This window comes from Chelmon rostratus, chromosome 11 (genome assembly GCF_017976325.1).
Source record: "Chelmon rostratus isolate fCheRos1 chromosome 11, fCheRos1.pri, whole genome shotgun sequence".
NCBI lineage: Eukaryota > Metazoa > Chordata > Actinopteri > Chaetodontiformes > Chaetodontidae > Chelmon > Chelmon rostratus.
In genome coordinates, this window is record NC_055668.1 from 10,173,487 (window position 1) to 10,201,400 (window position 27,914).

General features: G+C 41.0%; 2 protein-coding genes across 4 annotated transcripts; both read left to right on the plus strand.

Moving 5' to 3' along the window:
• The first annotated feature begins 418 nt into the window (after nucleotides 1-418).
• Nucleotides 419-15,054, plus strand: mertka (c-mer proto-oncogene tyrosine kinase a). The gene is made up of 19 exons (XM_041947260.1): nucleotides 419-673; nucleotides 1,482-1,791; nucleotides 1,873-1,973; nucleotides 2,063-2,233; nucleotides 5,866-5,952; nucleotides 6,074-6,189; nucleotides 6,269-6,458; nucleotides 7,216-7,361; nucleotides 9,961-10,096; nucleotides 10,627-10,777; nucleotides 11,336-11,424; nucleotides 11,519-11,614; nucleotides 11,815-11,895; nucleotides 11,981-12,073; nucleotides 12,176-12,294; nucleotides 12,403-12,512; nucleotides 12,611-12,770; nucleotides 13,343-13,479; nucleotides 14,035-15,054. The coding sequence occupies exons 1-19, from the start codon at nucleotides 589-591 to the stop codon at nucleotides 14,486-14,488; spliced, it is 2,832 nt and encodes a 943-aa protein (XP_041803194.1). The 5' UTR covers nucleotides 419-588; the 3' UTR covers nucleotides 14,489-15,054.
• A 1,114-nt stretch (nucleotides 15,055-16,168) lies between these two features.
• tmem87b (transmembrane protein 87B) lies at nucleotides 16,169-26,442 on the plus strand. 3 transcript variants are annotated; one of them, XM_041947647.1, is made up of 19 exons: nucleotides 16,169-16,248; nucleotides 17,396-17,456; nucleotides 17,553-17,644; nucleotides 17,737-17,871; nucleotides 17,956-18,009; nucleotides 18,209-18,380; nucleotides 18,746-18,807; nucleotides 18,905-19,088; nucleotides 19,620-19,719; nucleotides 19,849-19,942; nucleotides 20,232-20,303; nucleotides 21,653-21,761; nucleotides 21,920-21,978; nucleotides 22,063-22,166; nucleotides 22,259-22,332; nucleotides 22,443-22,513; nucleotides 22,706-22,758; nucleotides 22,864-22,894; nucleotides 24,112-26,442. In XM_041947647.1, exons 2-19 carry the CDS (start codon nucleotides 17,426-17,428, stop codon nucleotides 24,151-24,153), a joined length of 1,539 nt encoding a protein of 512 aa, XP_041803581.1. In that variant the 5' UTR covers nucleotides 16,169-16,248; nucleotides 17,396-17,425; the 3' UTR covers nucleotides 24,154-26,442. The 3 variants fall into 3 exon arrangements, with proteins under 3 accessions (XP_041803581.1, XP_041803579.1, XP_041803580.1); XM_041947645.1 differs by lacking the exons at nucleotides 16,169-16,248; nucleotides 20,232-20,303 and adding exons at nucleotides 16,289-16,477; nucleotides 20,581-20,652; XM_041947646.1 differs by lacking the exon at nucleotides 16,169-16,248 and adding an exon at nucleotides 16,290-16,477.
• Nucleotides 26,443-27,914: the final 1,472 nt, after the last annotated feature.

Here is a 27,914-nt window from a genome sequence, read left to right on the forward strand (position 1 = left end):
TTGTTAATATAGTTGACCACGTGGTGGAGTAGTTGGGAGTTCAACCTCACCAATAGGATTTTGTTTTTCTTCTCAGGCTCTCTGAGATTGTGTAACTGAGAATAAATCACCTGCTAGACTATTTGTTTTCAGGCTGCTTGTGCATTATGACATAATATAATAAGGTTATATTTGTAAAGTAGTATTTTCCTGTCTAAAAAAAAATAAGAAAAAATATATAACAGGATAAAAAATATAAAAATGTATTTAAAGTTGCATGTTTTGTTGAGTGCGTGCACACATGTGTTTGTTGTCCTGCAGTGTTGCGCTTGTTGTCAGCATTGCGCTGCGCCTCGCGCTCCCCCTGGACCGCCTTCATGGGATCCTCCTGTGACGTCGGGACAAGTAAACTTTTTTCCCCCACTCGGTCTGATCTCGGGTCAACAACTCAGCACACAAACCGAGCAGGAGCCACTCTAGCGGCCGATGTCGCTCACTGTCCGCAGTTAAAGCGTCCGGTCCCGCACAGTCCGCTCAGAGTAAAGACGTGGAGGTTTCCGGATCGTTGCCGCGGGATAGAAAGACGCGGTGAAGAGCTCAGACTCGGTCATGGCAAAGAGGTCAACTCCAGGCTGGTTTGGAGTCTTTCTCTCCACAGCCACTTTAGCCATTGTTGCAGGGAGCCCGGTCAGCGGTGAGTTGCCTGTTTTCTTGGAGGTTTACTAACTTCACGAGTCCCAAAGTGGGACTTCAAGCTTCACTCGATCCGCAGCAGCTCTCTCCTCTGCATGATGACAGCAGCTGGAATACATTTCAACTCATTTAAATAGCTGTATGTCCGCTGAGGAGGTTTAGGGATGTCTCTATAGACTTACAGAAAGTCCTGAATGTGTTGATCTGTCTGTCGCTTCTCTTCATGGCCTTAAAATGTGGCTGACTCGGTTATGAGCTGGAACGGTGACAATAAAAAAAATACTTGATAAAGCCATCTGGTAAAGAGCTACATCTGGCCTATACTTCACTATTCATGCCTTTTTACAAACATATTTAAGTTTGTAAAGTTCAGTGAAAGCTGATTAGTGCTGCAGTGATCAGCTGATAAATCATTAGTCAATCAGTCAACTATTATTGTTGTTTTAATAATGAATTCATGGTTTGACTAATTTTTCTTCTGCACAAAGTCCAAAAATTCTTTGGTTCAAGTTTGTCAACTGAACAGACTTGCTGCTTTTCTCAGTTTTTTTGTCATTTACATCAGAATATATTGAATTTTGAGCTGCTAACTGTGACATACTCATGTTTTTGAATGCTGCATCATGGATGTAAACACAATTCTGGTTCTGTCACTTGCCATTGGATATCAAATCTTTCTTATCAGCTCCCAGGAACGAACACTGTGTTTGACACATTCCTCCAGAACTCATGTTTTTCCCTTGTCAGTACGCTGCTGGTGTTACAGTCAGTCGGAATAAGATATATCAAACATCTCCCTCTGCAAACAGCTCAGCATTCTAGGAGCCGGTTCCACCGTCCCACCAGGACCTCTGACCCTCAGGTGGGCCGCGTTGCAAGAGTTTATCTGAGCCCAGATCAGCTCAGGCGGCTGCACTTCAAGCCCACCATAGGCACCATCCAGCTGTCAGAGGGCCACGAAGCAAAATTCAACTGCTCTATCGACATCCCCGACGCCAGGCTGGAGCCCACCATCACGTGGGTGAAGAACGGCCAGGACCTGGCGGGAAACGTACAGGTGGTGATCAATGAGCTCCAGACCACTACGGATGGGGTCACGACTCTCCTCTCCACTGTCAGGTATGTAACCCACAGAGGTGAAAAGCAATTTGACAGGCTGATTGCGGGGATTGACAAATGTCTTCATGTACTGTGTTACAGCATTAATCAAGTGCAGCGATCAGATGCTGGGGAGTATAGCTGCAGACTGACCGTCAACGCCAGGCTGGTCGAGTCTCAGCCAGTCATCATCGAGGTGGAAGGTGAGTTTCAGCACGGTGCCGGCGTTGGCAGTATCTTTGGCCGTCCGCACTTTTCGTGACACTGTCGCACATCTTTGATTGGTCTGTAGGTCTACCGACATTTCTCCGTCAACCAGAGGACAGGAACGTAACAAGGAACGTAGCATTCACGCTGACGTGTGAGGCCGTCGGGCCTCCAGACCCCGTTCAGATCCGCTGGTTCCGTGACGGATTACCTGACAGCGACTTTCATGACTCTCCCAGCAACCACTCTGTTACAGGTGAGACACCAAGCACGCCGTCTGGTTCTCATCATCTCTCTTCCTCACGCATACCGGGAACACGTGTTACTACTCCTTCCCTCTATTTGTTGCCCGTTCCTCTTGAGGTGGTGTAATCATCAAAAGAGAAGTGTAATATCTTGCCACTCTTCAATGAATGACCAGAATATGACTCAGCATAAGTCTGAGTGGCACCTTGAATCAGACAGAAAGAAGCTGAATTCGTACTTTGAGGTTTATCACACTGACGTGAGATTCAGACTTTGTTCCTTTGTCAGTCTGCAGTGTGTTAGAGGAGCTGCTTTCTCTGGAAGAAAGTCTCTCCCTTGTTTAATTTAAAAGTACTCCTGTGAGCTAAAGAACTTCTGTCTTGTATAAAAAGTTGTAAAAGCAGTTTACTGGAAATCCCATACAAGCTATAGCTTATTAAACCAATTCGTTTGTTGGTGAGCTTCCTCTTGTGGTTGCTTATGGAAAGGTTCATCGGTAAAGATAAAAGGACATGTGGCTCTCTGATAACGGCTGTGGAGTGTGCAGCGGGTCTCGCTCAGCTCGCATCACTTTGTCGGTGGTTTCTATTCTGCCTCGTCTCTGCTGCCTCAGCGTCTGTACTCTGCTTGCTGCAGTGAGATTTATGGCCCCGGTCAGTGTCACTGGGGCCTCCTGCAGCACTGCTGAATGGTTAACAGCGGTCATTCACGCATGGTCAGTGCTTTTGGTGACACTGCTCTGCTAGCCGTACACTGAAGACAATTTGACATGAGAAAACAAAAACACAAAACGATGGAGATGCAACACTTGCTGTAAGGCTGATTAAAGCAATAGTTTGACATTTTCAGAAATATGCTTCACTTTCTTGCCAAGAGCCACATGAGCAGATCGACACCACTCGCCAGCATTACAGCTCTACATTAAAATTAACATCAAAGTGAACATGATTATTTCTCATGAATATACTGAGTATAGAGTTCAAGACTAGTTGCAAGAATATCAGTTCATGTTTGAGTTTTATTTTCATGTCAGGCTCTCAAATGAATATGGAATTGTCTTGAAATTATATGGCATTACATTAAAAAAAAATACAATTGTTGGCAAACGGTCTTTTCAAACATGGACTCTCTCTTTATGGCCTCAGCAGCGCTCCTCTTGAAAGCAAACATTTGTTATTAGAAGCATAACCTTTCTGCCCTGCGTGCGCTAACCCTTCATTTTCAGCTCGCCGCAGGCTAAGCGCTCCCGCTGTAGCCAGCGAGCGGTGATACCGCCCGAAGCTGAGGGGTTAAAGGTTCAGAGCTGTGCTTTGGTCCAGCGTGTGCAAGGGCCTGGGCACTAAGGGGATGGGGGGCAGCACAGGGAGTCTGTTCGGGGGTTGGCTCCATGGACAAAGACCTCATTCACGGGACGGCCCACTAACCAGCAGGGAGGGGCTGGACACAGAGGCTGGCTGGCTACCAGAGCTCTGCGCAGGACCAAATATTGGCCCAACAAAACAGTGTAAACCCACTTTTCTGCACCTCATGCATACTATGAGTCTACGGCCCTTTTTTCCACGGGAGCTTAGATCTCAAGATATTGTTACAGTGCTCTTGTTATGTGGAGTCTTTCACATGCACGTTTCATTCATATCTCTTGAAATCATGGTATTATACGTTAAGGAGATGTAGAGGTTGAAGATAGTTAATTTGGGTTGCGGAAAGCCTTCTTATTCACGTGTCATTACTCGATCCGCCTCACGACAGCAGCGTTAGGTCCGATTTATTGTGGGAAGGTGGACACAGATTTGGCACTTCAGCTTTGAAAACAAACACACACGAAAAACTGATTATCCAAATGTGCTACACAGTAATAAAGAGTGAAAAGTCTTTGGCTTAGCTGTGACATGAAAGAGTAGTTCAGCTATATTTACTGCCTGAATATAAAAATGGAAAAATAACATAGACATCTCGGGCAGCTCACTAAGATGGAACGCTTCCCTCTATAATTTCATGTGTTTCCATTTGAGTGGCTAACCCATCTAGTTTTTTTTTACGGTGTTGTTGCTTTTTGTTTTCGTTTGCTTGCCAAGTACGGTGAAAGCAGAAATGTAAGCGACTGAACTTTGTTCATTTCCCTTTTCCAAAAAAAGTATACACTTTACAAAAATGGTTTGTGATTAATGCGACATGAATTTGAGACACTGCATATCTTATATCTGTGTCCTTGACCTTCTATTAATCCACTGCAGGTTTTGAAACAAAGGATCAATCGATGAAACAACCCCTGCAATATAATCCCCTTCTCTGTTGTCATATATTAGCACAGTATTTTGGAAACACTCACTGTTATAGCAAAATACTGCACACCCATGCTGCTCTGTCAGATGTAGACTTAAACAGGATTGGAACATGCTCATCATACTGTATGTGTGGAGAGCAGAAAGGTGGCTATGCTGCAGGTGTAATTGGAGACGTTTTTGTGGACACTGGGATTCATTTGAACATGATCACAGCCACAAAAAGCAAACAACAAACTTCTGTATGTGCAGCAATGTTTCAACCCGACAGGAGCCGAAATCTCAAGACTCGAAAGGTTTTGCTAAAATCACTTTAAAGTAAAGCTGCCGATGGTGTTGTGACATTTGCTAATGTGGCTTTTTTCCTGTTTTCTCTCTGGACTTTGGTGAAATTATATCGGAATGACCAGTTTCATTTGGGATGACAGTCAGACATGCTCAGTGCACACTGCGCCCCAACCATCTGTTTGCCATGCAGTTTGAAATGAGGCATGCGGTAATTACGTTTGCACAGCTTGCCTGAAAATGTGCTGATGTATTTGCACATTTCTCTCAGAGCTTCAACGTCAGTTTTTTTTTTTGCAATTTTGAGCTATGATTGTGATTGTGATATGTGATTGAAAGTCTATTATAGATGTTTTTTTCTGGTGTGAATCTAATGCTTGATTGGATGATTAAATCCAGCCTGTTTTCAATAAGGTTCTATCTTGGTGCAAACAAACTTACGGTTGCCAGGGTTTGTGTGAACAGCGAAGCGCTCTGGTGCTCCAGAGCAGAGGAAGGCAAACTTAAGAGGTCGTGATATTCTGCAGAATGTAAACAAAACACCCCGAGTTTGGTTCCAGTCATCTCTCACAGGCCGCTCTGTGATTGGCTTTGTGGAAAGGTTTCCGAGATAGAGACACTGGAAAACAGAGCACAAAAGGGACATTATTTAGCAGCTGTCCCAGTCCCATTCTAACCGGGCAGATCGGTGGCTGTTGAAAGGCAGGAATTGTGCATCCCGGAAAAGAGACCCAGCGAAAGAATTGTTACCATAGTACATCACAGTGGAGAGGCTCAATTTGAGCTTACTGCATGACGCACTGCTGTGTGCACTTTTGAGGTATAATAAAGGAGCGAGTCATCCCCAAATGCGTTTTTTGGTACCAGTTTTAGTCTCGCTTCTCTGTTGAGGCTGACATGGCACGTTTTCCCCAGAGGCACCTTTTGCACAGAGAGAAATCAGTGAACCTGATGCGCATGTGTCTGTTTAACTTGTAATTGAGTTTTCTCCCTGTCTTGACCTTGACGATTGGTTATTTTGAATTCATACAACAGTCAAAGTGCTACATTATCCTCTCCACTGTGTCAATTGCAGGTGTGGACAAGTACACTCAGTTCAGCTGTGAAGCTTACAACACGAAGGGTGTCACCACCTCCAGAGAAGCAAATATCAACATCAAAGGTAAAACTGGGTCTTTTTTTTTTTTAAGCTGTTAGACATTCCAAGAGGTTTTCACGCTCTGCATGCCGACTGCATGCCTCCATGTGAGAGAGTTAATAAGGGTTTTTATGGTGTTTTGCAGTCCTTCCCAGCCCTGTGTCTAATGTTACTGTGATGGAGAGGCAGTCCAATAAGTTGTTGTTGAGCTGGAGCCCTGGACATGATGGTTTCTCTCCACTAACTCAATGTCACATCAGGGTAAGCCCCACATCTGCACGAACAGCGCTGCCGTTGCATGTCCTCACATTGATCCTCACATGTTCTCTGTGCATCTCAGGTCAAAGAAGTGAGCCGCAGGAAAGGGGAGGTGATGACCACCCGGTTCGTCAACGTCACAGTGCCGCCTTTCCAGTATGAAGTCCCCGGGCTGCAGGCTATGACGTGGTACAACCTGAGTGTTTCCTGCAGCAATGAGGTGGGAGCCTCTCCTGTCACCATGTGGATCCAGAGCAACACCACAGAGGGAGGTGCGTGAGTACTTAAGTAACCTTGGAACAAGTTGCAGGCTGACTATTGTTTGCAGTTGATGATACAGCAGCAGATTTGGAGTGCAGTTGCAGCAGATACATGGGAAAAAGATCCAAAATCTAATCCACCCATGCATATACACATGTGTGTGGCCGTTTGAATTCTGAAGGCTATATTTGCCTTAAACACCACCTTGTGTTTTTACTCAAAAGAACAACCTTATGCTCCCGCCTTCCTCTCATCATAGCAGATTCCTGTTTAGGATTCAGGAACGTTGCACTCTGTAATTAGCCGACTAATTTCCCATCCAAAATGTGCTCAGCGTATAAGCCTCCTTGCAGCAGCAGCATCTAATAACTAGAATTTACGGAACTTGCACAACTACCTGAACTGGTCTGCTCTGGCCCCCTCACTAAAATGTCATGTCCACTAAATCTAGTTATTTTCCTGAAGGGTCACAGAGGAAATAGGAGTGTTCTCACTGAGAAAACACAAAGTACTCACTGGGTGGGGCTGCTTTCAATTTCCTTCCTAAAGTCACCATAGGGGATATTTTAGTTGAAAGATTTCAGCTGTACCAGGAAGTGACCACATACCTAACTGTAATCAAAGATTTCAATGGACGAGCAGTCTTACTTTTTTTTTTTTTTTCAGTTTTGTTTTATAGGTTGGCATGTTATGCAAGTTTTTTTGTGATTTTGTTACCACACTTGATGATTGACTCCCCCACTTTCCTATTTCTTGTCACTTTCTCAGTGCCATCAGTTTATCCTCGAAATGTCACCGTCCAGCTGAACGAGTCGTGGCTGGTGATCAGTTGGAAACCTCCCCCAGATGATAAGATAAATGGCATCCTGCGAGGCTACGATGTTATTGTCAGACATGGCGCACAAGTGACCAAGGTGAGCTTGTTGGCATCGCAGTAATTAAGGATCTGTCATTTTTTTCGTGAATAATTTTTTACTGAGTTTGCCGTGTTTATTGTAACTTAGATTATTAATAGAATATAGATTAGAAAAAAGTGGAAAGAAAACAAATACATACAAACAGATTTAAAGTTGTAATCACTCACCATGGTCACAGCAGGTGTAGTCCACACATCAGTGACAAATACACAGTGTTTCCTGTGACCACTTCACAATAAAAGATTTCAACTGCTGAAACATGGGCTGGCAGCAGCAATAGGAAGCGTTCAGTTTGCATTAGCAGTAATTTCATTCAGCTCTGATACAAAATAAAGAGAGTGAACAGGAAACTGTGAGGCTGTTATCACTGATATAAAATCACAAACAGCAATGAGGGATTGCTTACGTGCTTCCGTTCTTGTGAATTCCTTGTGCGTTTGAAGGCAATCTGAATGCAGTACAGGAATGGCGGACTCAGCCAGCCTCAAGTAGTATCAAAATGTGGCACAATCTTATTAGAATCTTTAATAAACTTAAAAGTATGTTATTGCGATAGGTAGCAGGTAACCATATTCAAATATCCCCAAATGTTTTTCTTATACATGCTTTCATGTACACATATAGAAATACAAACACACCTAGTAATGTAAAGTCATACACATGTGCAGTAGATATGTACAAACTACTAGCACTACTAGAAAAGTGAAACAAGAGTAGCTTAATTACAGTAAATTACTTTTTAAATCCATGTTAGTTGTCATTCGACTACAACTAGCAGTGCATCTAATGGCATACGTATGCATTATTAGGGTCTTTTAAATCCCTTCTTAAAACTTTGTTTTATAAGAAACCATTCCATATGTTGCTGCACTTTTTCTTTTGGCCACTTTTAACTTAATCTCTTTGTGCTCTATGTTCCCTTTGTTGTTTTTATTGTTTGTGTTTAATCAGCTTTTTTCTGTTAAGTACTTTGTCGCCTTGTTAGGCTATATAAATAAAATGTATTACTTTATTATTATATATGTCCACTACAGACATTAGAATATAATCATGACTACACTTCCAAACACATATTCTCCCCTGTACACACTGTATATTGTATCTTAAGTAATATGAACAGTAGCCATAGTGTAGTCCATAGTGTTGTGTTTGAGCTGATGTTTTTTGAACATTTCTGATAACAATGATTAATGTATGACAAATATGAAAAGAATGAGCCTTGCATATTGGGAATTTATGTGATCCTCCCTTTGTCCTGCCTGCTGAATCAGGTGTCAGCTTCCCCATCATCTATGAACAACAGTTTCTCCACTCCGCTCATGAATCAGCAAGGCTGGGAAAGTCATTTATGAAAAGTGCCTTTTCTTGGATACTCTCGCAGAAATAGGAGAGTTTAATTTAATAACAAGCGCTTTCGTACGCATAAAATGTCCGGTGCATCATTCCATGATGCTGTTTATGCACCATAAAGCTTCTCTTCCTGCAAGTGCTCTCTAGTACAATAGTGTGTTTCCGTTCCTTCCTGTCTGTGGCGTAGTTAAAGGAAGCTGACGGTGTGAAAGCTGGTATTCAGTGTTTTTCTTGCTTCAGCATGTGGCCTTGAGTCATCACAGTGTGTGAATGGAATATGAATACAATGGGATGTGCACCATAGGCCTAAATATTCTGATGCGTCGTCCAGTCAGTTGGTGATGTCATGACACATAAAAGTCTCTGTAATAGTAACAGTGACTGGAAATGTGCTCAAAGGCATCTTGTTTAATCCTCAGACTCATCTGTCCCTATAAAACTGCCTTGTTGCAAAATAAATAATTAAAAGAAACAAGTTATCCTCATATTAGAGGAATTATTTGTTACTGATGCTTGCGACAATTTTGCATGTTTTATGGTAGAATTTGCGGTGCCATCGTCTTCTTTTGAATTTGAAGTTGATTTCCAAAAGTTGTTGTCAGAACATTTAACCACATGTCGCCCTCTGTTTGGTGCCACAGACATGATAGACCGTTAATCATGGGTTCAGCGTTCCCAGTCTGACTGTCAGCACATTGGCAAAGCAGGAACCCCAGATGCTACGGTGTGGCATTGTGAAACACCGGGCTATGTCTGTCACATGTTCCCTCCCATCACAGCACATGAGCTTATTTAGAAAGTTAGTCTCCTTCCCTTTTTTTTTCTTGACGAGAGTTTCATTATATACAATAATCCATGGTATACAGTTCTGTGGGATTTTCCAAAAAGGTTTCATTTTCTAGGTGACTGTATGAAAACAGCTTTAAGGGACTTTTTAATTGCATTTCTTGTTCATTGTTGATGCATTAACCGGAGATGAGAAAAAAAGAGAAGGGACATAGTTGTTAAACTGGATTTAGGATGTTGCACATTCCTAGGTATGCTCTTCCCCAGAATATTATCACTTTTCATGAATTTGAAAATGAACTTCTCTGTCAGTTTAATAACTTAATGTACTGTATCAGTATAAAATAGTTTAGCCTGTAACCTATATTCTTCTAAGAGGTTGAACTTTCTCTGCACAAAGATAATTCTGACACTAGGCTACACACACTTAAATGATCTTACTTGTTGTGTGTTATTTCAGATCCACAGAAACTCAACCGTGGCCTTTGTCGAACTGCAGGAATTCAACTCAACCTACAGTGTGGAGGTGGCTGCATGCACACAGGCAGGCAGCGGCATGGTCAGTCCACGAGTCTGGCTCTTTGTGCCAGAGAACAGTAAGCTGCTCTATTGATTTATCTCCTCATCTGGGAACTCTATAATCTGGCGACAATATTCAGCTGACGTATTGAACCATACTAGAATAACATTACTGCCCTGTGATTAGATGCTGTGCCTTTTCAAGGCTGTCTTCAGTATTTTTAGCCACAGCAGTGGCGTTGGGCTAGAAATGTTGATGTCAGTCAACTCCTTCAGTCAGACTGAAATCTAAACAGCTGTTAAATGGATTGTCATAAAAATGTGGAACAGTTAAACACATTGATTAACAGTCATCATTTTTATGGCATTAAAAAAAGCAACATGAAATCCAGAAGACTGAAGTTTGCTGACTTTTACGGAATTGGGATCAATTCCTTATCAAATACTTATTGATTTATACTGTGAACTATGAACATGTTTTTATTATGTTCATTTTGGGAAAAAATACGCTAACATGAGCTGACATACCATTACTACAATGCTGTAATATCCCATTGTTGTTTTTCTAAACTCTAATCGTGGTTGTCATTTCTTCCTCCTATCTCAGAATTAATTGTGTCTCCGTCGTCCAGTCCTGACACCGGCGTTCCAGACTCTGTCTACGTTGTGCTGGGCGTCGTGTGTGGCTTCTGTCTTCTGATGCTTATCCTGTCGGGGGCTATCTGTGTACGCAACAGGACCTATGACTCTTGCTTTGGGTATGCTGACAGTCTTTCACCTTCTGTGCAAACACATACCAGCCTTGTTCCAATCCAGTTGAATTGTCTTATTTTAAAAAATTGCTACCAATCACTGAATTTGTGACCCATTTCTCTGTATAGGTTCGTCTTTACATTAATTTAACAACATAAAAGATGTTGATGCTGTAGCTCATTTTGTTTTGGCACCTGGGGTTGTAATCTGTCCCCAGTGGTGCGCTGTAGTAGGACTTGGACTTCCGGTCTCTGTTAATAAACTGCTTTTGCTTCCTCTTAATCACCACTCTCTGCACCTGAGGCCAGCAATAAGTGTGCAGCTGGAAAGACGGACACAAACCAGCTGTAAATAGTCTGGAATTCATTATTATGAAGTCTGTGACTCAGTCTTGCCACTCAGGATATGGATAGGAATGTGTCACAGGCTGCAGCTCAGATAGGAAAACACCATGTGACAGCTCAGAGGGCTTCCTCTGCATGGCCACCTCGTCAGTCCGTGTGTGTGTAAATGACGTTAGTGAGCATTCCCTGTTTTTTTTTTTTCCCTGTCTCCCTCTGCAGGCGGATGCTTGGAGGTGGAGAAAAGCTCCAGCCTATTGTACAGTACAAGCCCCAAAGAACCTACAATCGATCAGCCATAGGAATCACACGTATGTTCTTGACATTACTATGGGAAATAAACATGTATGTAGACATTTATGTTGTCCTGCTGTGCACAATAACTTGAGTGGGTCCTGTCTGCAGTTGGGACCCTTGGTGTTAGTGAAGAACTCCGGGCCAAACTTCAGGACGTGATGGTCATGAGGAACTTGCTCTCCATAGGGAAGGTTCTAGGAGAGGGTGAGTGAACAGTCTCATTTTTGGAAATGTGTAAATGACAATGCATTTTGAGGATATAAATATATTGAGTATATGCCAAAAAGGATTAACAAGTTATCACCTTTACACTGTGTTCTGATTTAATTGGAATCTGGGTTGTATCTAGATCAGTAATCCTGTGCAGTGTGTGAGGTATTTATGATTTGGTTTCATTCCATCAGGTGAATTTGGCTCCGTGGTGGAGGGACATTTAAGACAACCAGACGGAAGGTCAGAAAAAGTTGCAGTGAAGACGATGAAACGTGAGCTTTCTCTTTATAAAAGACACATTTTGATCATCTCCAAACTGTAAAGCAAGTAGAAGATAACTTTCCTCTCTTTCTCCAGTGGATAGCTTCTCTCAACGGGAGATTGAGGAGTTCCTGAATGAGGCGGCCTGCATGAAAGATTTCAACCATCCTAATGTCATCAGACTGCTCGGTAGGAGCGATGTATTACCTCTTTAAAGCCTCACGGAATCCCATTACACTCTTCATTTCATTTGCAAAACCTCACATGACTTGTGTGACTTGTCCTCTTAAGGTGTGTGCTTGGAGGTAGACTCAGGACATTTTCCCAAGCCCATGGTCATCCTGCCATTCATGAAATATGGAGATCTACACAGTTTCCTGCTGCGCTCACGCCTGGGAGAGAGTCCAGTGGTAAGATCTCAGCCAAACACTGATATATATGTTCTAATTTGTTATTATTACACTAAAAGATGTTAACTTAAAACTGTTATCGTGCTGTGTGTTTGTTTTTCTACGCAGTTCTTGCTCACTCAGACACTCCTGAAGTTCATGGTTGACATTGCTTTGGGTATGGAGTATCTCAGTGGTCGGAACTTTCTGCATCGTGACCTGGCGGCTCGCAATTGCATGTAGGTTGCAAGTACAAACGTTTTCATAGTGCCTTTTAGACTTTTGGATTAAGGGAGGTTTATCTAAATTTGATTTTCCTGATTTTTTTTTTCTACAGGCTGCGTGATGACATGACAGTGTGTGTAGCAGACTTTGGGTTATCTAAGAAGATCTACAGTGGAGATTATTACAGGCAGGGCAGAATAGCCAAAATGCCTGTAAAATGGATTGCAGTGGAGAGTCTGGCAGACCGAGTCTTTACTGTAAAGAGTGACGTGGTAGGTACTTCCATCTGCTTCTGTCTTTTCTGAACTGTCAGTCTTTGGTCCATTAGTACACTGCGTCTCTTCCAGTAATGACCAACTTCTCTTTCACTCATGACTGTCTGTTCTATTACAAATGAATTTCACAATCATTTGTCTGACATCCACACAGAGCACTCTGTCGACTTCACGCAGCATTAATTACTCAGTGTTCCTCTTAAGAATGTACTAAAGGTCTTGTTTTGACTGTCTTTCTCGCATCATTCATTGGTGTGTGGTAATATTTGGAATTTGTCGCTTTTTGGCAATTTTCTCTAGTTTTGCAATTTTGGGATTCTAAAAATCCAATTTCCTGAAGTGTCAGATGAAAAATTGTTTGTGATGTTGGCAAAAAGGCACACACAATTTTGTCGTGGACCGCAAATACAAATGCAGAAGATCCTTTTGAAATGATTTTCAGACCATTTTAAGTGTAAGGGTTAATCCGTGATGTTTTTAGATAGCAGAGAAAAGGACACTTTATGGTGTGCAGTACAAGCTTTTCAAATGATGAACTATCATCTGAAGTCAATCTATGTGTCATGCAGTGGGCGTTTGGCGTTACCATGTGGGAGATCGCGACACGAGGCATGACGCCGTATCCAGGCATCCAGAACCATGAAATTTATGACTACCTTCTCGAAGGACACAGACTGAAGCAGCCAGCGGACTGTTTGGATGAACTGTGAGTGTTGCTCTTCTTGACGCAAATGTTAAAGTTGAGTTTGATTGTGTTGGAGAACATATCAGAGTCAAGATACACTATAAAAGTAGAACAGATCTTGGGGGTAATATGCAAACTTAATACGGTATAGTAACAATTTTAAAAACGTTATGATAGCTTTTCACTTTTAAATACTGAAATTCCATGTGGATAAAATGATACCACTTGCATGTATCAGAGCTTTGGTGTCACTATAAGACCCTCTGAAATATAGTCCTTTTTGCTGTGTGTTGCAGCACCAAAAAGTTGGTTTGCATTTGTTGTACTGGTACGCAGAGCACATTTTTTTCAGTTCTCCTTATTTTGGCTTACATCCAGTTTAGCCAAAACATTAAAACTGAAACCTTTTTTCTCACCACAGCAATCTGCAGTGAGATTAGAAACTGAATCTACAACTTGCAAAAGTATTTTTGAGAGTGTCTCCAGATTGGTTAGTTGCGTCCTATAACAAGACTCTTACAGAAAATTAACAAGACATTATTAAATGAGTCATTTCCTTTATTTACATGCGTCTAGGTATGAGATCATGTACAGTTGCTGGAGGGCCGATCCACTGGACAGACCCTCCTTTTTCCAACTGCGAGAAATGTTGGAAAAGCTCACAGAAAAGCTCCCGGAGTCTTTCAGCAAGGACGATATTATCTATATCAACACCAGCTTTCCTGAAGAGGACCCTGACGGAGAAGCGCTTCCTGCAGATCGTCCTGTGTTCACCTCGTCACCATCATGCAGCCACCAGGCAGCAGAAAATTCTGTAGTTACTGCGGACATTCATGGGAGTCTGGAGGCTGAGGAAGATGAGGACGATGATCGTTATGTGGTGGTGATCTCCTCTGATCTCTCCCTGAGATCTCCTGAAATGGACACTCCTCTTTTGTCAAGTGATGCTTTAAGTCAAGCAAATGGAGCCATGGTTACGGATGTGACCGCAATGGATCACAGCTCGAGTGACACTTCTTTCCTGCTGTAATGCTCGGTACCAGCAGATCCAAACTGTAATAAAACTCTCAACCTGGTAAAACTGGTTCATCAGTACTAAACATTATGCCTCATTGCACTGGGAGCACCTTGACATTTCCTGATGTGGACTTCCTGTAGTATTCTTATAGAAGCAGTTTATGCTTTACACACCAGCCTACATGTCAGTGTTAGGAATGTTGTCCATGTGTGTCAACATCAAGCATGTCCATGCACATGCTCCATAAGCTTAAGATACACTGAACTGTGAAATTGTTTACTGTACTGAATTGTGTGTTGCAATGTAAATATAGAAATGCACAGAAAATTTATAAAGTGATCTTATAAACTTGACCTCTATGGGCCTTGAACAGTTAATGAAATGTGGTGGAACTGCTAAAAACTCAGAGATCTGAAACATGATTGAGGCCACAAGTGAAAAAGGCTGGGAACCAGTGGTGTAATCTTTAACAAGCTATTATATCTTAAGAGCTCAGTGTGTTTTTTTTATATGAAATCCAAATCTGCAAGGTAACCAGTAACTATGGCTGTCAAATAAATGTAGTGGAGTAAAAAGCACAACATTTCCCTCTGAAATGTAGTTTTGTAGAAGTATAAAGTAGCATAAAATGAAAATATTCAAGTAAAGCACTTCAAAAATTGTACTTAAATAACCTTTATTTAAACAGTGAAGGATATTGACAGCAAACTCTCTGTTGCAATGATGCCCTGATAACACATATGTAATACATCTAAACATTACAATACATGTAAAACAATAAAACTAAATTACAGCACGACAATCACAACAAAACAGCCAAAGGACAACAGCATGACAGATGACATCAATTCAAATAAAACACCTCCATTCACACCACTCTATGTCTAGCAAAAGAGATTTAAATTGATTAAGAGGGATGAGCTTGTAGTATTTTTGAGCCAGTTTCCCAGTGTCAATACTGACATGATGGTCTTGGAGAGATACTCAGGTGGTTTGACAAAAACTAGGACCATACTTTAAATATATTCAAGGATAGTTTCTGGTAATATGCTGTACATGGCTAGTGCTAGTGGAGATACTGTAAATTGTCTTGTATTGGTGTGGCAAGGTGCTTTATTGGACTTCCATAGATCAGTATTGAGAAATAAATAAATATATATATATATATATATATATATATATATATATATATATATATATATATATATATATATATATATATATATACAGGTTAAGTATAGTGTATGTAGTATATGTCAAACGTCAAAAACACCATATTCCATTGAAATTTACTTGAGTAAAAGTGTCACAAAATGGGAATATTCAAGTAAACATTAAATATTAAATTAATATTAAACTAAATGCTAGTACCTTGAAAACTGTTTATGTGCAATCTTCAGTTAATGGGATTGAAGTGGGTCATGGTCACTGCAGGTTTGAAGTTTAGCTGATAAGGGAGAGACAGCGAGATAAGAAGCAGCCTGTTCACCCTTTCTAATAAAAACCAGTCCAGTCTCACGCTGGAACAGGTGTACTGTTTTTTTCCACAGGATGGCGAAAGAGTGGCCCGCCCTAGCTTGACTCTAATTGGCTACTACTCATTGCCTTCGTTGTTGGGTTGGTTAGACTTACGTGCGAAGGAGGTTTGGTTTATACGTAAGGAGTGTTGATTAGTTAGGGTTAGGGTAGGGATATCAGTCTAAGCCAATCAGAGGCAGAGGACGACGCGCCGTTCCTTCGCCACCCTAGAAAAAAAAAATCTTGCTTTACAGGTAACGTCACACAGAGACTCTGTTTGTAGTTGTTGCGTTCAGGGCGCCTCCTACAGGGGAGTGTTCAAGACCAATGAACATGGCTGCTGCAAGCAGGATGAAGACGTGGAGCTGTCCGACGAGAGCGGTTTTCTGTCCATGGGTAGTCCTTTTTGTATTTTTACTAAGTACCATACATGCGGTTGATGCAGCACCAGAGACGGGTCTTTGGAAAATCACAGTTGTAAATGTGAGTATCTTACTGGAAATACTTAACCTGCTGGATAACTGCAGCACCAGCTAGCTAACGTTAGGTACATTAGCCCTGTTATGCTTGCTCGCTGTCAACTGTGAGCGTGATGACAGACGAGTTACCTGTCCTGAATTAATGGTGTCGTGTTAACCAATATTGACTGCTACTTGCGATCTTTTCTAGACATGAATCATGTGGACCTACCGAAAGAGCAGAGTATGTCGTTAGCTAATTAGCAGTTAGCCTTGAGGAGTGAGGCTGATATGCACTTTAAGGTTAGCCGCTGGCTAACTAGCTGGTTTCACCCTTAAACAGCTGTCCAGTCTTTGCTCGTTAGCTGTCTTCCCGAGAGACACCCAAATATATATCTCTGTCTCTGATCGTACGACCATCTCTTGACCAAGACTTGAGAGCTCACATGCCAGTTCGAACTGTGTTTTCAGGTTTATTTGTCACCAACCTCCAACATATTACAAAAAACACCTTAAAAGTTGTGTTGCTGTCAAGAAGGCGTCCCTGTTCGTGTTTATCAGTATTAAGGCACATTCCCCAGACTTAATCCAAGGAGGACTAGCCTTGATCAATAATTTAAGTATTGAGAAGTTTCAAGTTCCCTCCGTTGTTGTCTCTGGCTCTATATCCAGTTGCAGTATTAGGTGTGCTTAGGTTCACCAGACTGTCACTGAACTCATACAGACATACATATTCACAGATAGTATAAACGGTTGATCCATCTGATCAACAGGTACAGAAAGAAGATGGCTTGATTGGGTTGAGCCAAAGACAATAATGACTACAGCATCCCTAACCCGCCTAAATGATTAATCAGTTCACCAAACTAATTATATATTGATTGGTAAGAAAAGTGATCCTTGGTTCCACTCTAGCTCATAAACTTTATTTACTAATCCACAGACATCAAGACCACTGCTGTTAAGGAAATCCATGTATAAAGACACTGACATTGAACTGAAAGGTAAGACGTGAAAATTGTGCTCCTGATCTGTCTTGATCTTAAAACGTGTGCACATGTTTGTCTCTTGTGTTCATCATCACTTATGTCTTCTTTTAGTTGTGTCTTTTGGCTGTCCTGAGGAGGTGACCTTCACTATTCACTGGTTTTTAAAATACTATCCGTGTCACAATGAATTCAACAATATTGAAGTAAGTATATAAGTGCATACAAATGATCTGACAGTCTTGTCTGTCTAGACTTGATTGCATATGAATGCTGAATTGTGAATCATTGTTTGCAGGAAATGTATGAGAGAACACCTCTGAGTCGTGGGGAGAGCCTGGATCCAAATCCCCTCGGACACGGGGAGTACATTGAACACCAACACAGTCCAATAACATGTAACAATGGACTGCGCTCCTTTCCAATGCTCAAAGTAGGTTTGTTACATTAATCACCTCAGCCTAGTGACACACTTGGCATCATGGCATTCTTTATTGTAACTCTCCTTATTTTTCAGAAAGCCAAGGCAGACCCACATCCAGTCAGTCCACCTGTTAATGCCGACGTACCAGTAAGAAAACATAAATGCTCTTTGATAGTACTGGAATAGTAAGTTAAAGTTAGCAAAGATTTAAGGAAAATCACAAAAAGTAACAGAAACATAATCCGTCTCAATTCAGCACCTTTAACTTTTTAAAAATGGTTTCTTTATACGTAGTTGTTTTTTTTTTTTAAGTGATAAACACTGAATTACTTTTGTAATACTGCAGGATGAAAAGGATATCAGCTGGGTTACTGAGGAGTATGATGACAGCAGCAGCACGAAGAACGGCACATTAAATATCAAAGACAATGTTATCGCCACCACGTGGAAGGATGGGCCTTACCTGCTGGTTGTTAAGATTGTGTCCAGTAAACAGGATGCCAGCTGGAATTTAACAGGTGAGATTTCTTAAACAGGCGATTACATCATGAGCAACTAATGGACTGTGTGACTGGCTTAGAGGAACATGATCGCCCTGTATTATTTCACACTTGCTCGGAAATGCAGTTGAAAGCATTGATTGATTGAAAAGTCGGCCAGAATGGTGCATTAACGTGTGGAAATGACTTATAATAATCAGAAGCTGGCTCATGATTGCGAAGCTGCTTGCAGCCGGCAGTAAAGTGTCAGATTTCAAAACCAGTTTGCATGCACACTTTTTCGGAATAAGGGCACAAAAAGGTAATATTCTGTGCAAGTAAATGTGGTCAGTGTGTTTGGAAACATGTTTCACTTGTCTTATGTCTGGATTTTGTTTTTCCAGTTAATGTGGTGATGAAAGGCAGCCATGGCTACATTTCTGTCACTGAATGGCCTCTCATGATTGTAAGTAGAGTTGACAGTTGATTGAACTGTCCGTGTTTCTTCTCTAATTAATGATTAACAGCTGCATATAGACTAATTCCTCACTCTGGGTTTGCAGTTCTACATGGTGATGTGCATAGTGTACATCCTGTACGCCTTGCTGTGGTTCATCTGGGCATCGTGCTACTGGAAAGATCTGCTGAGGATCCAGTTCTGGATAGCAGGGGTCATTTTCCTCGGGATGGTGGAGAAGGCTGTTTTCTGTGCAGAATATGAAAACACCAACACTGTCGGCTCTGCTTGTGAGTGTCTACAGATCATTCGCAAAATACCTTTTATCTTTTTCACGTGAGATAGTAAGACGTTTTTTTCCGTGCCTCCATGCAAGTGACAGCTTTGGCCAGAGGTACTTTGTTTTCAAGGTGTTCATCTGTCCTTCCATTCCATGTTCATGAATGCGATTGCCTTGAAGGAATTTCTTCAAATTTGGCAAAAGAGTTCGCTTTGACTCAAGGATGAACTGATTAGAATTTGGTGGTCAAAGTTAACTGTGATCACACCAGACACATTTTTAAACATAACTAAAAAATTCAGACACTAATTATAATCAAATTTCTAACAAATGTCTCAGGATAGAATTATTATAGTTCAATATAATGATAACTTCCATTTCGCCCACAAAGACACTTAGTACCTTTTTATTAAATTAAAGTCTTCACTACATGTATTATATGAGTCTTGACAAACAGAATGTAAATAAAGCATTACTGATAGGTGGAGTCATAAAACCACAAGGCAGTAATTCTAGTTCTTCCTGTTGCTGTTGTCTTTAGCTCCAGGCCTGTTGATCTTTGCCGAGCTGGTCTCTGCCCTCAAGAGGACTTTGGCTCGATTGCTCGTCATCATCGTCAGCCTTGGCTACGGCATTGTAAAGTATGTCAGCATTTACCTGTACGCACTACTACACAGCTACTTTATATTTTTATTGAAAAAGCTAAATGATTGTACAAACAAAATCAGGCAAGCCACTTTGACATTTTCTCCATGCCTCTTTTGTTTTAGGCCTCGACTGGGCACAGTAATGCACAGAGTTGTGGGGCTCGGCATCCTCTACTTTGCCTTTGCTAGCATTGAAGGCGTTCTAAGGATTACTGGGGTGAGTTGACCAGTAGTCATAAAATCCCAACAGTTTGAATGAGAATAAAGCAAACAAATCATCATATTTGAGAAGTTCTCTCTAGCCAGTGTTAGTTTGCAAATGATTATTCAATGATCAAATTTGAACTTCATTAAGTTTCTGATGATTAGTGAGTGGGACTCATTGTTTCACCTCTACTAAAGCTTTTTATTATGAAGCTCTGCGGTTTGTTTTCACATTGTGTTTCGAAGTAAAACTGACATCACTATTTGTATTTTCTTGATTTGTTGGGTGGGCAAAAATCAAGGGTCGAGACAATGGCCCCGTTCTCATTACAGAGATTGTTCTGGCTGTGTTTGACTCCTGCGCCATCTGGTTCATATCCTTCCAGTATACTCCTCAGCAGCACCAGTAATCAAGTTATTTTACCCAAGCAACTAATCACAAAGTGGACATATTTTCTTAATTAATTGATTGTTTTGAAGTAGCCTTGGCTGATGGGTTGAATGATTTGGTATTTTCTAATTTGCCCTTTGGTGAATGGTTCTATATTTTACTGGCGATGCTGCCTCTTTATTTTCCATCCTATCTGTGATTTTTCCACATCTTTCTTCTCTTCCCTGTGTCCCGTGGTCCTGCTCTATCCTCCCTTCTAGGCGAAAGACTCTGACTTAGCCCTGCTGGCCAGCATTCCCCTGGCTCTGCTTGACTCCTCTCTATGCTGGTGGATATCCTTTTGTGCACCTAAAACCTATCCCTGTGTGGTTCCCCTTTGCCCTTCACCTCCTTCACATGAGCCCAGATTAGAGCGGGAGAGGTTTATCTGCAGCTGTTTCATTCCTTTCCCACATAGTTAGCAGTAAAAGAGCAGTTCAACTGCAAACTGGCAGAGAGACATACTGCACCTCAGAAGAAACTGCCCCACATTAATCACTACTGAAAGTTGTAACAGCTTATTTTGGTTGGGTTTGGTTCTGGTTGACAGTTTAACTGCTCTTAACATCCTCCATCACCACTGCTTCTTCTTTTGCACAATCAATACAGTGAACATTTTGCTGATTTGCCATTAATGGACAGTCTTGGTTTGACTTTTAACAGGTGATCAGTTTAAAGATTAAACTGACACACACTAGTTTACAGAGCAACGACCAGCAATGACCGACGGTGGCGAGGCAGAACTTCCTTTTAACAGGCAGAAACCTCGAACAGAACCATGGACATGAACATGAACAGGTGGATGGCCATCTGCCTTGACTGTTTAGGGAGAGAGTTATGAGCGAGATATGTATATATGATAGTATATTTATATAATAGTAGAAATATGACTGATATGAACAATAGTAGTTGCCGCGGCCTTCACACAGGACCATGGTAGTAGGTGCAACCATGATCCACAATCCAGGTGCCGCCATGATCCATGAGGACCTGCGAGATGAGAAAGGAGAAGGACTAAGCCAATTTAGTACCTTCCATTAATTTTTTGTTTTTTTTTAAACAGTGGGTAAGTGTAGTGATCACTTTTTGTTTGTTCTATTCATATATGACTCAGTGCCTGAAGGAAATAATTGTTAGTATCAACCGGGACGTGCATAAAACTGATTGCAAAGAAATAAGGCAAAACATGGAATTTGACTACAGTATCACATGTGGTAATAAGGCCCCATTGATTGACATGTAATACAGTCTCTGAGTAATGTTTGCCACATGTTTACCTTGACCGCCACTAACATCTTTGTCAGCCTGGCACAAACCATCAAGACTCTGAAGCTGAGGAGAAACCCTGTCAAGTTGTCTCTCTACAGGCACTTTACAAACACATTGATATTTGCTGTCGTTGGTAAGTGGCACGACTTCACTTGCAGTTAGAATAGAATATGCCATGCTCTATGGCGCTCATGATTTGTTGTCATTTGTGTTTTCATTCATATTAAACTTGTAGCAATTTGCACACAGTAGAGCGAGTTTGTGTCTCAGAATCACCCTTTTCTCCCTCAGCTTCCATCATTTTCATAGGCTGGACAGCAAAGAAGTTCAGGCTAGCAGATTGCCAGTCTGTGAGTATTGTTTGGCATATTCATAATTGTAGTAATGTTTAAAAAATTATTTTGTTGATAATCAGGCCTGTTTTTGTGTGGAAGGATTGGGTTGAGCTGTGGGTGGAAGACGCTTTCTGGAGGTTTTTGTTCTCCGTCGTTCTGTTCGTCATAATGTTTTTATGGAGACCATCTGCAAACAACCAAAGGCAAGTAGTACATTAGGACTGCTGAATTCACCGACACGTTTTCCCTTTCACTTGTTGGTGTTTTATTAATCACTTAATTTCAATGCCCACAGGTATGCTTTCACACCTCTCATTGACGACTCTGACGATGAAGAGATTGAGGAGTTCATCGCCTCTACAAACATTGGTACAGTAACATCATGGGAGTGTTACTTTCCCCTGTAACATACTAAATTCAGTGTCCAGTATTCTTGTAATGTTTTTCCTCTCTCTTTCCCTGCGTTTTTTTCTTCACAGCTGATGGCATAAAGTTGAGAGCATCTAAAAATGAGGCGAATGGCACAGTGAAACCTGCTGAAACAAACCCAGTCAGTAACACAGCTGCACACTTGGTTTAGAATAGTACTGTATTCATTAGTTGAATTCAGTGTGGTTATTCAGAATGAAGCATCTACAGTAAGAGAAGTTGTCCAAGTTTAGGAAATGCTACTGTACAAGTTTCACATAATTCAGCAGATGGCAGCATTTACTTTTTTCATCCTCTTTTTCTACTTGTTCAGGATGACGACTTGAAGTGGGTGGAGGATAACATTCCTAGCTCTCTTACTGATGTGTAAGCATCCTGTCACATTTATATTTATTACTCCGTCAAGGTGTTTTCATATAAGACATGCGTGGTTGTAACAGAGTCTGTCTTTGGTCCTGTTTGTCGCTGCAGAGCTCTACCAGTCCTGCTGGACTCAGATGAGGTATGTATTACTTTATAATCTTCAGAACAGGATTCACAAGCAATGTGTTATTTCTTTAAGCAGAGACAGTCAGACTAGATATGTGGAGATGGAGCAACTTTGTCCAAAAACAGTTAGGAAGAAGTCCCATGGGGATGTTTTGGGGGATTTTAGGGACATTTGTTTGTACATGTATTGAAATCAAGCACATACTGACTGCTAAACCCCTCCCCCAAATTGCAGTTGTCCAGTCATAGCTTAGCAACTGTGACTAGACACAGCAGACCTGTCTCACTTAAAGTGGTGCACATGGTGTGTAGTAAGAGCAACAGTCTGCATTTAAAGAGTAACTGCACCCAGTCTAACACTTTGGCTTACCCTGCCAACTAATGGTGGCAGCATGTTTTTTCCACAGTCTTGTAGCAGTGATGTATGGTGACACTATAGTACCATGCTAAATCACAGTTGGGTGTGATGAGCGAGCTAGCTCCAGCTGATAAAATCTGACAATTTGTTGTCACTTCAGCTGGAAAAATAACAGTAGCTGGCTAGAAATGAGAGGGCTGCTTTCGTCTACATCTGTCTGAAATGTGGGATCCATTGTTTTAAAGATTACTAAGTATTTTGAGTGTTACAGTTGTCACTGATATTGTTGTGAACTGCATATGTGCTCTGTCCGAATGGACAGCTTGACAGGCTGTCTGGCTTGACAGACAACATGTCCCTCTGGCATCAGCTGGTAAATATGCAAAGTTTTTGCTTGGGGAATCCAGCTGTAGCCATTGTCTTTCAGCATCATGTCATGTATTTAGCCATGCGCATTTAAGTGCACTTAAAACCGCTTTTAAAAGATTCACCTTTTAAAATTAGTCTGGAGGTATAGTTATCTTAATTACCTTGCTAGCTATAGCTGATAAAATCTGCCAGCGACTGCTGTCAATTCAGGCTAGAAATGAGAAGCCTGATTTTGTCTTACTCTCTGAAATAACAGGCCCATTGTTTAAAAAATCACTAAAAATTTCAGTGGTAAAATTACCACTGTTGATGTTGTAAACTGCTGTGTAAAAATTAAAAGCTTGACAGGTGTATCTAAGGGGGACAATTAGGCTGTTCTCTATAGCCTGAACGATAACAGGCAATAACTTTGATTTTCAGGGGGATTTCTGTCTGAAAATGAAAATGAAAACTTGATACTCTGTATAAAAATGTATTGTTTATATTTGCATATTCTTTCCCAGGAAATCATGACGACCAGATATGAGATGTCAAAGCTGGAGTGAGGAAAAACATTTGCAGCCATCAGCTGACATGGAGAGAGGACATAGAAGCTGTCCCTGACTCTGTGGGAGGGTTTTCTCCAGGATTTCCCGTCGGATGGTGGTGGTGGAGTGCCATTTAGGTTTTCAGGGGATTCTCCCCTGCGGTTGCTACTATACAGGGTGGAGCAGGCCACAATTTACGGACACCTCTGCTCATATTCTCATCTGCTCAAGAGCAAAGGACTCTGCCAGAGGAAAACTGTCTTTTCACTGACCAACTGGTTCACTTTTTCCAAAGAGAATGTTTCATTTTATATTAAGTGCTGTATTTATTTCTGTTTAGTTCATGTGAATTTATTTTATCAGAGAATTAAAGGTCCAGTGTGTAGGATTTAGAGACATTTTGAGGTGAGGTTGCAGGTTTCAACCAGCTGAATACCCCTCTCCTCGCCGCTTCCTTACCAAGTGTGCAGGAGAAACTATCGTGGCCACGAAAGGCACGCTCCAGAGCCAGTGTTTGGTTAGTCTATTCTGGCCTACTGTAAACATGGCAGAGCAACATGGCAGAGCCAATGGAAGAGGATCCGCTCCCCCTGTAGATATAAGAGCTCATTCTAAGGTAACGGAAACACAATGATTCTTATTTTCAGGTGATAATGCACTAATGAAAACATACTTATTAATATTTGATTTGGTTTTTGCCATATTCTGCCAATAGTTCCCCCTAAATCTTACACACTGGTCCTTCAGTAACATTGGGCCTCATGCATGAACATACTCTCAAATATGCGTATGTGTCTTTTAGAGGGTTTCTAGATATTATTGGCTGGTTGCAATAAAATCAGATGCTTATTTATTATGGGGAAAATAATTAAAATGACTTTTTTCAGTAATTAACATAAAGAAAGATTTATGTATGCTGTTTTTGCCACCAGAAGAGAGAGAGTTTGACTTCAAGGAACTTTTTATAGAAATATATTATTGTCAAGTTCCCAAAAGTTATGGAGTACAGTAAACATGTATTTACATGTGACTGCGTCTGACTTAGACTCTTCTTTTGCCAGCATTAAAATCCGAGACAAGAAAATCCAACGCAGTGATTTCGAGTAGAACATTTGCTCTTATGCACTTTGAAGGTCAAAGCTGTGCCTACATGTTCTTCTTGTATGAGGCCTAAACTGTTCAGGTAATTGAGAACAACATGTATGAAAGTGTAGTTCATGTCTCAGATTGAAGCCACCCGGCATCCCCAGTATTGGTGTGTGAATGAGCTTGAGAGGGACGAAGCACAAACAAGTTATTTGTACAATTTGAATTTCTGTGTATCTGGGCTCCGTAGTGTAGAATTGGGATTTTCAGTCATGTCTTGAATCTACTGTATGTGTGCATCCTCTGAAATGAGGAGCAGTATACTGTATGTATGTTAATATTGAGTTCATTATTTATTTGTTTCAAGTGTACTTATAAGTTGTTGAAGTGTGTGTGTGTGTGTGTGTGTGTTTACTCTTTAGTGTGTTTACAATGTGTGCTTCCATTTTTGTAACGCATTGGGCCCCGAACAATCTCACAATGTACTAGGCAAACGGCAGACTGCAGCTTGTTTCTTATTTCTTTCCATCATTTGCCTTCTCTGCTGATAGAATCATTGTGTTGGATTCACAGACACCCTAAAAACATCCATGTTGATCCCAGAAGTCTTAATATGTTTGTATTTTGTCATTATTTTTGGAAACGGCTGGCCTGGTGTGTTTGTCAGTTTTGTTTTAGAGTCGGGGCACTGTTATTGTGTTCATGAATGTTGTCTTGAGTAAATGTAACAGCAGGACTTCTAATCTTGTCTGTCCAGGCCATCCCGTATTATGACACATTAGGTAAGATACAGTATGTGGTTAGCACGAGCACACGCTGGTCACTTTGGTTTATAATGTCACTGTTGCTTTCGTTTTTTGGGTTGGAAGACTAGAATAATTGTGCTTATGGTGGCAAGCTGTCCTTCTGTTATATAAAACTGCAGACACCTGCAGGGGACCTCCATTATTTGTACAGATGGGTTTTGGCTGATTCCTGTTATTTCATAATTCCACAGGTGAAGAGGTGTCTGGATAATATGAGTCTTTTTTTTTTTTCTTCTTTTTTTCATGGGTGTCATAAAGAACCGGGCTTGAACTTTTCATACCAGCAGTTTTCTTCTCTCTTCCTTCTCAGGAAGACTGCACACCCAGATTAAAAATGAATTGAATACAGGAGGATTGTTTCCTGATCTATAATTTTCAGTATTCGTTTGGTAATAAAAATGCATATTTGACTATGGATGTGATTTTGCTACATCAGTTAAAGTCTGTTTCTTTTTAAAATCTGTTTTTCAAATACCAGATTCAAGAGGACGTAGAAGGAACTGTTGAATGAATGGGCGATTGTGAGGAAAATTATGATGAATGATAATGAAACACAGAGACTGAAGTACTGAGAGTTTGTATGAAGCCCCGTTGCCTAGTTTTCACTTGAGCCATCATCCTTTAATAGGCTTGTAACTAAGAGGGCTGAAACAACATAAAATACACAAACAACCCAATATATTTATCATCTTGACATTACAAGTTGTTTTATGGAGGCCAAACTAATTAAACATTTGAGATTAAAATTAAAGTTGCACCTTTCTGCCAGGTCCTAAATAACAAGTTTCCCTCCATTAAAGACCCTCTATTAAAGAAGACAGACTTTCAGACCTGCTGTACAGTAAGTCTGTGCTACAGTAAAACCGACCTTCAACTAAAATAACACAAGAAACCACCAATAACCTCCATCCATCGCGAGCTCACTTTTACGTCTGAGCAACCTGCTACGAATTTATTCCTTTTTTACAACTGTTTTTGACCCATCACACATAAATGTTCGGTCCAAGCTGATAATAAGACTGCATCAAACACTACAATATTTGTATCAAGCATAAAAGTGTCATTATTATGGCCTGTAATGGCAGATTATAGATCACTTCAAAGCCAAAGAGCCAAAAGCAAAGGGACCGGCAGTCTGCTTTCCTATACTCTCACATATTTCTGGAGTTCTTCCAAACATTTATCCCACATGAAAGATGATCCACAGGCGACCTTTCCCCCCTCCTGGATAATAAAAGTAGAACAAAATTCCTCCACAATGCCTTTCATTCTGGACTAACCCACCAGCGGCACACCTCTTTTCTGTTTTGATGGAGATCCATAGATTTAAGGTGTTTCCACTGTTTCACTTCAAAATGACTTATGGTTTTGTGCTTAAAAAGGCAAAGTTAGGAGATGTTGTAGGACACTGTATGTACTGGAATTTCAAGAATTTATGATGTGGAGATTGTTTCCTCTGTTTTGGGAAAAGGTGCATGTACTTTTTATAGGTGGCGTGTGACCAGGAGCTTTATAGTCCCATCAACAAAATAATGATGCACTGCACTAACATACCAGGTTACTAAAGCTCATAGCACTTGTTTTTGCTGTTATTTTTACTTGTCCCTTTTTATTGCTGCAGTTTTCCTGTGTTTTGCCTAATGTCATGATTTCTGAGACTTGCACATTTGCAACAATCTTGGCATATTTGTGCCCAGCAGTTCAGCATGGACAGTTAACAAGGCACAGGAAACTTGCATAGGTAAAGAGGAACTACTGCATTGTCGTGTGTCTACTGTACGTGTCACTACTATTATCTTTAATCTCCAGCAAATGGCCCGTGTTATGTAGCTCAGCACTCTCCAACAGTCTCTGGTGATATCCTTCCGCCTCAGAATGGATGAAACA